Genomic DNA, 11,398 nt, shown 5'->3' with positions numbered 1-11,398 from the left:
CTGACTCCCTGTTGTGCTCCTCAGCACCACATTTGGTTACCCAAAACTATGTTCACTTCTTTTTTTTTCCAGTTTTTTTTTTTTCATTTTTTTTTCTCTTGGAGCAAGCCAGCAGAGCTGTTTTCTTCTAGGAATGTCTTTGCTTGTATAGAATATGCTTCATGGTCTTTCTGAACTTATCTGGCTTTTTATTTTTTTTCTTTTTCTCTGGGCTGGAGCTCTTCTGGCCACCTAGAAGCTGACAGATCTCTGACTGTTTGGTTTTGGAGGAGGACTATTGTGCTGAATGTTTTTATATTACTCACTAACATATGCTTTTAATAGCAAATGGTAACAAAAGTTCCAGCACTTGGAGAGGCAGACAGTGACTGACTGCTGCTAACTAATCCCAAATTTATCACTGTCCAGCTCAATAACACGTTTCAAAGTGCTGCCCTATTAATTGACAACAAGATTTGGAGGGTTTTTTTCCTATTCCTCCTCTCATTTTGCCTCTTCTTACAAAGCTTGTGTGAGATAAAAGCACCCCGGTAATGACATTTCCTGGAAAAGATTTTTTTTTTGCAGTGTTTGGGGTTTTGCAAAAACCTGGAAGCAAATTGACACTGGAAGATTTGCAAACTATTCCCACAAGAGCCATGTCCCAAAAGAGACAGGATCCAGTGGCTCTCTCCCAGCTCCATCAGCTGCATCAGCCTCCAGACATTTTTTCCTCCTCTTCCTCAGCTGCTGGGATGGTGGAAGGAAGAAGGCTGGGAGCTTACAGAGCATCCCCGCACAAATCCTGCTGCACAACGAGGTTTTAGAGGGGAAACAAGACCTTGGAAAAGTGACACGTCCATCAATCTTGGGATTCTTGTGCTGATTTCAGCGCACCGCTGTGCCCCAAGGCTGGATTTTCCTCAGGGCAGTTCACACTCAGCACGTGCTGTGTGATGCTGGAGTGGAAGCTGGGGGCTTTGGGAAGGGGCAGTGCCTCGTTTCCCATCCCTGGGAGCCCACCCCGGCTCAGGACCCTGCTGGGGAGGGCTCAGGACCCTGCTGAGGTGCCTCAGCTGTGTGCTGTGGGTCAGGGCAGGGCTGTGAGGGCACACAGAGGCTCCCCAGAGTGAGCCAAGCCCATCTCCTGCCTGCAGGAGAGCTGCATCCCCACGTCTCCATGAGCTGGGGGATTCTCCTGCTCTCCATTCCCATCCCTGTCTCTCGCTCAGCCTGACACAGTCCATGTCCCAGCCTCGCCTCTGCTCCCTTCCCAGAAGTTTTCCAAAGATGAATGCTCCAACTAGATTTTTTTTTTTTAATTTTTTTTTTTTTTAGTTTAATTTACATCTGTTTCATATTATTTGCAGTTCTGCTTTATCTGGGTCACTCCCTCTGCAGTGTTCCTCCCTCCCTGTTATCCCAGAGAACTGAGAGCTGATTGTAAGCAGTGTTCATCCCACAGACATCCCAGCTGTCCGAAAACCCCACTCGGCTTTCCGAGAGAAGCCATTCTCTCTCCATCCCCTCTGAAAAGACAGTTCTGTCCTTCCTCATCTTCCCAAATTCCCTTCCTCATCTTCCCAAATTCAGCCCTGAACGCCCTTCCCCGTGTTTGGGGAGCCTGCAGTGTCCCACCCCACGTTCCGGAGGGTCTTTAGGGCTCGCAGCAGATCAAATGTTCCCCGGAGGATTTGGGAATATCGCACAGCTGCTCTGAGGGAGGGCAGGGATGGAAAAGCGTTTGTTCTGCCGGAGCAGGGTCCCATCAGCCGCACACAATGGCAGAGAACAAGGGAGCGAGGGGCTGCGGCTTTGAGAGGGGAAAAGAAGCGGACAGGCAGAACGGGATCATTGAAAGCGGAATTAGAGCAGAGCAGAGCAGGGGGGGCTGTGGCTGGCTGAAAGCGCTGCCGTGGGGCTGAGAAGCCCCCAAAGGTGGGGTTTCAGCCGGCAGCAGGCGGCGGGGAGGGATGCGGAGCGCTCGGTGCCCGGCTGCAGGAATGTCCCGGTCCCCCCGTGATTGGCTGCGGGATGCCGGATCAGCTTTCACGGGGGCCGAGCAAAAAGTTCCCTTCGCCTCTCCCGAGGCGCTGTCTGAGCTCAGGCATCGGTGGGAGGAGGCCGGGAGATCTCGCCTTGCTCTCGGGAAAACATCTCCGCTGGGATGAGAGGGGTTTTCCCGGCGAGGAGCCGCAGCGGAGCGCCGCGGAGCCGCGCTGCTGCTTTTCTCCGCCGGTTCGGGCTGAACAACCATCGGCTCTGGCATGCTTCTCATCCCTGAGGATACGATGTCTCAGTACTCCACCAACTTCCTGCTGCTGCCCATCCCGGAGTACCCCGCGCTGGATTGCGCTCCCAACAAAATCATCAAGCTGGTGGTGCTGGGCGGCAGCGGCGTGGGCAAGACAGGTAAGGCACAGGTGTGTGCTCTGCTTTGCCCTCCTCGCAGCTCCTGAGCTGCCCGGGCACACCCAAAGCGGTGAGATTTGTCCCGGCTTGACTATTTCAATGGGTTCTTATTTTTAAAGAATTTTTTTTTTCTTTAGATTTTTAAAATTTAAGGATTTGTGAGGCGGATTTGCTGTAGGTCCGTGAGCAGCGAGTTTTGTACTCACAAATGGTTCTAGCTGGTTTTGTGGGAAATTATTTAACTGTGGCTAAAGTTGCACACTCCCAAAAGGTGGCTTTTATTCTCCTGCTGTCAATGTGTTTTATGCTCTGCGGACAAATCACAGCATACAAGAGGTGCCTTTATCATTCTCCAAAGGAGAGGGGAAGAAAAGAGGGTTAAAAGTGCATTTGAATATCTGCTCCATGATTTCAGGAATGATTAAAAGCAGATTTCTTTATTCCGTCTGTGGTTCCACGGGGTTCAGCAAAATGTTTGATTGTTTTGGCTTTGAAGCAGCCACATCTTCATATTATTTTTAAATAGTTTGTGGAAGACAGCTGCACAGGCAACTTCATCTAAGGATGCTAAAGGATGGCCCAGCACCACTGTGAGAAAAATTATTGCTTGAAATGAAATCTGGTATAAAATAACGTTGCTTGCAGAGTAAGACATTTTATTTTAACTCTTAATTAAGTGGTTTTGCAAGTTACTCGGAGTCTACTGAGATCAAAGCACCACAGGGATATGTTACTGTTGCCACGATGGGATTTAAATGCTTTATGCAGAAAAAAAGAAAATGTTCTTATTAAAGATTTTAAGGAAGCAGCTCAAGTTAAGATGAATAAGAAGGCCCAGGGTGCTCCAGCATGACCCAAGGGTGCAGAGCACACCGAGTTTGTTTGCTGGCTGTGATACCACTAATGGGTTTTGTGGGGGGTTTTAAGGCTGGAAAGAATAATTTCATCCATCAGCCTCACCTCTTGCATGACATAAAATGCTTAAATTTGGATTAGCTGCAGTCTACTGGCTTGTTACTCTTCTCCTAAATGATTTCAGAACAAAGGAAAGGTTGTTTTACCTGAGATCACAGGGAAACAACCTCCCTTATCCCACACTGAGCTGCCCCCCTGGATCTGAGGGCTCATTTCCAACACAAGCTGTGAAAAACTCTGCATCAGGAACCCCAGCTTGGCCCCAGATCTTTGTCTGTGAGTGTTGAGAACAGCACTTGCAGAATAACATGTGAGCAACGCAGAGATTAACTCGGTTTCATGTGAGGCTCCTCCCTGCAGGAAGATGTTACAGGAGCTGTGCTGAGGTGGATCTGGGTTCTCATTGAGGACACATTTTATGCCCAAGGCGGATCTGGGTTCTCATTGAGGACCCATTTTCTACCCAGAGTGGATCTGAGTTCTCATTGAGGATCCATCTTTCTGCCCAAGGAGGATCTGGGTTCTCATTGAGGACTCATTTTCTACCCAGAGTGGATCTGAGTTCTCATTGAGGACCCATCTTTCTGCCCAAGGAGGATCTGGGTTCTCATTGAGGACCAATTTTATGCCCAAGGAGGATCTGGGTTCTCACTATGGACCCAACTTTCTGTCCTTGTTTTGCAGCCCTGGTCGTGCGTTTTCTCACCAAGAGATTTATTGGGGACTACGAAGCCAACACTGGTGAGTTCTGCTCTCCCCAGCAGCACTGCAGAGGGCTGGGAAAAGAAATCCTCTCTGTTTTGTGGCTGGTGCACGTTACAGGGAAGCCAAGTGGTGTTAGGTGTCCATAAGGTGCATATTTTCTGTTAATAGCCTCGAGCTATGAAAGCAATAAATCAAAGGCTCATTATTTATGATCCTTTTGGCTGGCTTTTTTTCCCCAAGTTGATGGAAAAGAATCATAATAAAAGGTTTGCTTGGGGACATACCTATACTGAAACACAGGCTCAAAGAACAACCATGGAAACCCAATGCTGCTCCCTCTGCAGCCCCAGGGAAAGCAGAGGAATTCTGAGGGGTGTAAAAGGCAGTTCTGAATTTTTCTGTGCATTCCCTTTATTTCAGGAGCTATTATAACCAGGGAAACTTTGAAATCGAAGCCTTCTCTCCATAAGACAAGCAAAGCAGCCATTCATTTCTTGTTTAATCCAGAGGGTGTGTTCATGTAAACTGTTCCAGGAAAAAAAACCTGACTGATTTGGCTGGTGCTGTAGGCTGGATCCATGCACCCCAGGCTCACCCCTACTGCACATCCCACACGTTGGCCACCTCACAGTTTTGGGGGTGAAGGTGGGAAGAATTCAGAAAATGCTTTTTTTTTTGGACGTGCTTGCTGAGCTCAGGATGAGGAGGGAGCAGCACAAGGCACCTTTGATCTGAGGAAATACAACCTGAAAGCTCCTCCTTCCAGCTCCCCCTCGCTGACCCCGGGTAACCCTGATGGTTGGCTGCACTTTTGCTCCTTCTCTCCTGTCACCTCCTCTCTGGGAGGTTGTACATCAACCTGGGGGCCAGAGGCAGTGCTGGCAGCCACGTGCTTTCCCCATGCAGCTCCCAGCCCGTGGCTGTGCTGCAGGAGAAGTGGAAGTTCCAGCACTAAGGAACAGCTGGCAGTGCCCTTGGGATCCCTCAGCTCTGCCTCTCCTTGTGCCAGGCATCAGTGGGCAGAGCCTGGCAGCTCCTGCTCTTTGTTCTGCTGGGCATCATGGAATGGGAACCAGATCTGGTCTTGGTTCAGGGCTGCAGGGTCTTCTCATAAAACCATCTTTACAGCTTTAAATCAGGTCTGGTTTAAAATAGAAACTAAATCCCACCGGGGCTGGATCCCCTCATGGTGTTAAACCACGATATGATAATGTGGGAACAGTGCTAAATTCCCTTGTGTTGAAAACGCTCCATGAGCTCAGACTCTTTTCCACTGGAATAAAATCTCTTGTTTCCTTGGAACAAAGCTGATTTTCAGAAGCGAGGGCATTGCTGTCACTAGCTGGGCTCCCTGCTGAGCTGAATTCCTGCTGTCCAGTGGGTGGATTTCTCCACGTTTGACATTGTTCTGGAGGCAGCAGTGACAGTTGTGTTGGGGCAGGACAGAAGGGCTGACACAACAGCTGTGGATTAGCATTTCTTCACACCCCCACGTGGCCTGTGTTAAGTTCTAAAGGAAAATGATGATGGCATCAATCTCTGAAGCTGTCCTTGTCACAACCACAGAGTTTTCATAAGATCAGGACTTAAATTTTAATTGTCAATTAACCCAGCTGCAGTAATAACATGAAGTTCAAGCCCAGGATAGCAGTGGTTAGATCAGAGCTACATCAGGCCTAGGTGGGTAGAAGTAGCACTTGGCTGTGAATATTTGTCCTCCAGATTAACCAAAGTCAGGTTTAAACTGTCCAGGCTTTGGGGATTTCAACCAAACTCTGCTAAAATCACTCAAACCCCAAAGAACACCTGGGGGATTTGTAAAGAGTCACTCACTCTGTATCCAAAACTGGAGCACTTCCCTTTTTTAACGGCATTCAGAAAAATGCAGCAGGAAACACTCAGTCCTTTCACCAACCACACCTGGGGGTTTTCATCTGTGATTATAAAAAGTGAACCGCACTTGTATTTAAAGTTAACAATACGGACTGGAAACCTGAATGGGATTTATGTGTCCCCTTTGAGTGTGTGACTCAACCCCGAGTGGCCCTTTCCCAGCCCCCAGGGAACTCAGAACATGTCCCCACACAGCAAACACAACCCCACTTCACTGGGCAAACAGCCACAAACACTCCAGGCCCATTCACTTTCCTACAGGCAGCTCCACATGCTAAACCCCCAAACTCTGAATTTCAACGGTCCCATCTGACCTTTCCTTTCTAATTTTGGTTCCCTGGTGTAGTTCCTGACTAACGATCTTCCTTCTCCCCCAGGTGCTTTGTATTCCAGGAAGTTCACCATAGATGGGGAACAGATCTCTCTGCAGGTGCAGGACACTCCCTTTGTCTCACTGGAGGTAAAACAACTGCTCTGTGCTTCTCTACACACTTCTGTCTTACGTTTGTTGCCAGCACTTCCATCTGTAATTAGCTCTGCTTAGCAGCAGGAAAATACCTGGGCTCAAACCCAAGACTAATCAAGGTTCCTTAAACAACACCAAAATGAGCTCTTGAAGGTGTTAAATCATGCTCCTTCAGGAGTAAGTCAAAATTAAAACAACTTTATTTCCAACGCACTGCTAAACAGCAGTAAAATCACAATCTGCTTCCCTCCTGCCAACAGCTCGATTGTTTTATTTTCTGTCGAGTGGTTTCTGTCCCTGCATGGCAGAAAATTCACCTGCCCAGAGCCCAACTGGCTCAGCTTGGACCTTCCTCCACACCCAAAGCCTCTCAGATTCAGAGGAGTGGTTTTTTCCAAGGGGGTAGGCTCCACAGCAGTTGTCATTTCCAGCTATGGTGCTTTGCCCTGCTTTCCTTACTCTGGTTTTAAATGTAATTAATTCCTATTTTTTAAGGTGTTAGCATTTATCACACTCCTTTTTCTATCCGTGTTCTAGACAGCTGGACTCAATGATATTAAAGATGTTTTCCACTCTTAATGATTCTATAATTCTAGTATGATATTAAAGACCCTTACCAATCTTAATGATTTGAGGATTCTATTATACTCTATGTTCTATCAGGAACCTCTTTCTAGAAATAGTTGTCCAAGCAGGGTTTATGCTGTTTCTCCTTGAAGATCTGCTTCACATGCAGAACAAGAGGATGAAAACAGTGAAAACATTAGAGGAAAACAGATGAAATAGATGAATAAATAAAATAGATGAAAATAATCTGATTCATTTCACTATAAAAATAGCGTCAAAGCAACAGGAAATGTAGTGAGATTTGGGGTTCCATGAATGGTGGAAATCTCATTAGTAATAATTCCTACAGAACAGAGCAGAGATTTCATTATAAAATCAGGTATTCTCATTGCACCACCAAGCTTAAACTTCTAGGTGTGACCTCAACCTCAGTCTAAACTTAGATTTGGCCAATACATGTTGGGATGGGAGCACCACCTCCTCTCCTGGTGTGTCAGGCTGCCCTGGGCAGCTCTGCACCCCTTCTTTCATCTGCACAGGACCACGGGTGCCTCCCTGTGCCTCTTCCATCCTGAATTTCCACAACAGGAGAAGCCGATCTCCTGCAGTTCCCGTTTCCAGCTGCTCTGGTGGAATGGATTGAAGGGGAAAGCTCTGCAGCAATCCCACTCCGGGCTGTGCTGGGTGCACAGAGCACAGGGCAGGAGCCCTCACTTTGCTCTGCACACTCAGGAGCAAACAAAAGCCGCAATGGAAGCTCTCCAAATATTCGAGTGGGATTTAGCAGCACAAAGGCCTTTGCCAGCTTGCCCTGCACAGAGGAGCTGTGGGGGGTCATTGGGCACCTCTGATGAACACTTCACAAAGGGAATCCCCTCTCTCTTCTGTCCCAGGGAAAAAAGGAGGGATTGGAATAATTCAACTCCCGTTTTCAGACCGCGGAGATGCGATTTTCCTGTTCAAATTAACGCTGCGCCCTTAATGAAGTCCAGTGACTCCAGAGCTGCACAAAATTTAGTCGAGCCAACAGCTGAGATTTCTTAGTCAGAAATGATTGTGAATTAGTTAGGAAGGAGTTTAATTTTCTTTGTCCCAATCCGTGCTGTTACAAGATCTCCCACAGACACCCTTATCTCGCCCTGTGTCTGTTGCTTCAAATGATGTGTCTGCCATAATTGAAGGGACTGTGTTGAAACAGTTTAAGACCGAGAGAAGGTTGGATTTTAATTAAAAGCCTTAAGGAAAGGAGTTTCCTGCAGTCTGCAGCCTGAATACAGCGTTTCAGGAGGAAATCATGTGGAAACCCTGGGGATTGAAGCCCCCAGAAATGTGCAAGTGTAAGAGAGAAACAGAAGCAGAAGAGTGGTTTTGTTGGGTGATTCATTGCTGCAAAGGCTTGTGTGTTTCAAAACTCATTCTGGAGCAGAGATTTCCATTTAAAAAGTAGCCCATTAGCCTTTGATTTCCTGAATAAAGCATTCCACTCGGGGATTATCCATCCTTCCATCTGTCCCACCACTGGGTGGGCTTAGCTGGAGTGAGGGGGAATTTCTGCTCTTAGGGCACTTTGAATGTGCATCTTTCTCCAAACCTATTTCCAAAGCTCGCCAGTGCAATTAGGTTTTGTTGTTGTTGTTTTGGGGGAAAAGATTTTTTTGTTTTGTTTTGGCTTTTTTGGTTTTTTTTTCTGTTTGGTTTGTTTTTGTTTTGTTGTTTTGGGGTGGTTTTGGTTTTGGGGTTTGTTTGGGGTTTTTTGGGATTTTTTTTTTCTGCCATGAAAGGGTTTTGCTGGTGAAAAGAGGCTTCCAGGACATGGAGAGTGGCTAATTATCCCCAGCCTGGCTACAGCCCAACAGTGCAAATTGTCCTTCTTCCCACAGCCTGCCCTGGCCCTGCTGGAGCTCACCCTCATTAACCTTTCCAATAGGGCTGCTGGGGAGGGTCCTCACTCTGTTTGGGGGTTTGGGGAAGAGTGAGAAGAGCATCTGATAACCAATTTCACTGCTCACAGGATTTAGCTGTGAGCTGACAAGGGCGAAGAGTCTCAAGGTGTGAGGAGCCAGTGGCTCTGTTTCACCCTGTGTCTGTCATTATTTGGGCAATAGTGAATTATTCACAAAGGACACTTGGCTGGCAGAACTTCTGAGGGAGGTTTTAAGCCTAATTTACACTCTGACCCTTCAGAAATTCTGCTTCCTCCTCACAGAAGAGCTTGTCTAGAGCTCTTTTACTCTCTGAGGTACCAGAAAAAAAACTGATCAGTTTATTCTTTCCCACCTCTACTCTCTGGACTTAGGCTTTACAATCCATATTTAATTCTAAATAAAAGTGATCTGTTTGGGGAGAGTGCTGAGCACTACATTCTGTTAGAAGTAATGTGAATGGCAAATATGGATGATGTAGATTAATAGACAATGGAATGTGTTATCTATTGTTCCTACAGAAGCTGATGAAAATTTCTCGGGTAGAATTTCGCAACAATAATCAAAATGTGAGCTCTGTATTTGTGATATTGAACCCCCCTTAAAACACACAATTTCTGCCAGCTTCATGAAGAGCTGTACACAGAATATGCTTGATTGATATAAAAATGTAATATTTTTTACAACTATTATATTTTTTATTACTTATATTTTTTTTAAATATAAGTAATATTTTTTTAACTGATACAGGAGTATCAGTTCTTCCAAAGTAAGCATGGCTGCAGCAGGGATCTCCCTCCCTGCCTGGCTTCTCCCTATCCCAGCAGGGAGAGCAAAGAGGAGAGGATTAGCTGGAAGTAGCTTCATCCTGACAAGTGAACTGATCTCTTCTCAAGGCCCCAGTGCTGTATTCAGCTTTGTATTCCCAGAGCTGGTTGGTGTCGGGGCTCTAAATAGGAGTGGTGATGGACTCAAGAAATGTGTGACCAGAAAAAAAAAATATATATATATAAATCCATCCCTGTTCCACAAATTACCAATGAGATTTCACCTGATTTTTGCTTTCAGTCATTGGTTCTTAGTAACAAATTGCTTTTTTTTTTTTTCAAAATAAACTATTTTGACTATTTGTAGACTTGCAAGGCTCTGGTTACACCCAGAGAAATTTCTGGGAGCACATGAGTAAAATGGCCCAAGTTCAAACTGAGCTCAATCCGGGGCTGTTTCCTGATGTTCAAATCCCGTTGTTTTTGCAGGAGGACACGGACAGCATCTGCTGCCAGGAGCAGATAAACCGCTCCATCTACTGGGCCGACGGCTTCGTCTTCGTTTACTCCATCACGGACTACGAGAGCTTCCGCCTGCTGCGCCCTCTGCACCAGCACATCCGCAGGATCCACCCCAACGCCAACATCCCCCTGCTGCTCATGGCCAACAAAGGTGACCTGCTGAGGGCCAGGCAGGTGTCCTCCAAGGAAGGGCTGCAGCTGGCCAGCGAGCTGGGGGGCACCTACAGCGAGGTGTCGGCGCGGGAGAGCTGCGAGGGCGTGCACGAGGCCTTCCAGCAGCTGTGCCAGGAGCTGAGCAGGAGCTGCAGCAGCTGCAACGGGGAGAAGAGGAGAGGGCTGCACCTGGTGCGCCCCAAGTCGCCCAACATGCAGGACTTGAAGAGGCGGCTGAAGCAGGCGTTGACTTCCAAAGGGAAATCCGCCACCGCGCTCTGAGGTGCAAAATTGTGTTCCAGAGCACTGGGTGAAAAGGGAACAAGCTGGGGGAAAGGGGCATCGATTCAGCCAGCAGGATGTGTCAGAGACCCTGCTGGTTTGTCCTCACATCTTTCTCAAAAAGCCCCTGCTCCTTCAGCAACTTGCAGGATTTGCCGTCTGAGGCGATGGTTTCTAAACTGTGGTTTAAAAAACAAAGATCGTCCCAAATTCTTTCTTTTTTTTTTTTTTTTTAATTTTTGTTTTTGGAAAGGGGGGCAGTGAAATAACTTGGTGTTCAAAAGTGGGCTTTGTTAATGAGAATAATGAAATCCTGCCTTTAAGTGATGTGGCTTCCCTTGGGAATGTTCCCAAACACGGGCAGTGAACTGCAGCAGGACACGAGCAGTGACGGGAGCTGCACTGAGCAAGAAAAACGGGCCAGATCTGCTTCACTGCAAGGCTGGAAAATAAACCAATTAATTCATTTAAATGAAGAGCATGAATAGTGAAAAAATATTAATTGAAAGAAAGCGTTCTCAGCAATAGGGAGAGATTTGTTCGTATGCAAACTTAAGCCTTACAGTGTCCCTTTAAAGGGAGATATTTTTAAAAAATCACTATCTTTTCAGATTATTTTTTGTTTAAAAGCACAGCGACTGCTTTGAAAGTGATTATTTGGGCAAAATACAAACTTGTGGCAGCGTTTTCTAGTCAGTTTCCCCATGGCATTTCTCATTTTCCTCAAGGTTTCTTACATGGCAAAAGGGAAAAATAGATCAGAGTGGTTTAAAACCTGCCAAAAAATGGACTGCATTGATCAAGAGCAAGGAGGT

The 11,398-nt window shown here is 46.7% G+C and overlaps 1 protein-coding gene across 1 annotated transcript; it reads left to right on the top strand.

Annotated features, from left to right (window-relative positions):
* The first annotated feature begins 2,228 nt into the window (after positions 1-2,228).
* LOC136370389 (ras-like protein family member 11A-like) lies at positions 2,229-11,119 on the top strand. Its single transcript, XM_066333757.1, has 4 exons — positions 2,229-2,391; positions 3,991-4,047; positions 6,282-6,364; positions 10,116-11,119. Exons 1-4 carry the CDS (start codon positions 2,247-2,249, stop codon positions 10,581-10,583), a joined length of 753 nt encoding a protein of 250 aa, XP_066189854.1. The 5' UTR covers positions 2,229-2,246; the 3' UTR covers positions 10,584-11,119.
* Positions 11,120-11,398: the final 279 nt, after the last annotated feature.

This window comes from Sylvia atricapilla, chromosome 21 (assembly GCF_009819655.1).
Source record: "Sylvia atricapilla isolate bSylAtr1 chromosome 21, bSylAtr1.pri, whole genome shotgun sequence".
Lineage (NCBI taxonomy): Eukaryota > Metazoa > Chordata > Aves > Passeriformes > Sylviidae > Sylvia > Sylvia atricapilla.
The sequence above is the reverse complement of the archived record's forward strand: the minus strand, read 5'-3'. Positions and strand labels throughout refer to the sequence as shown.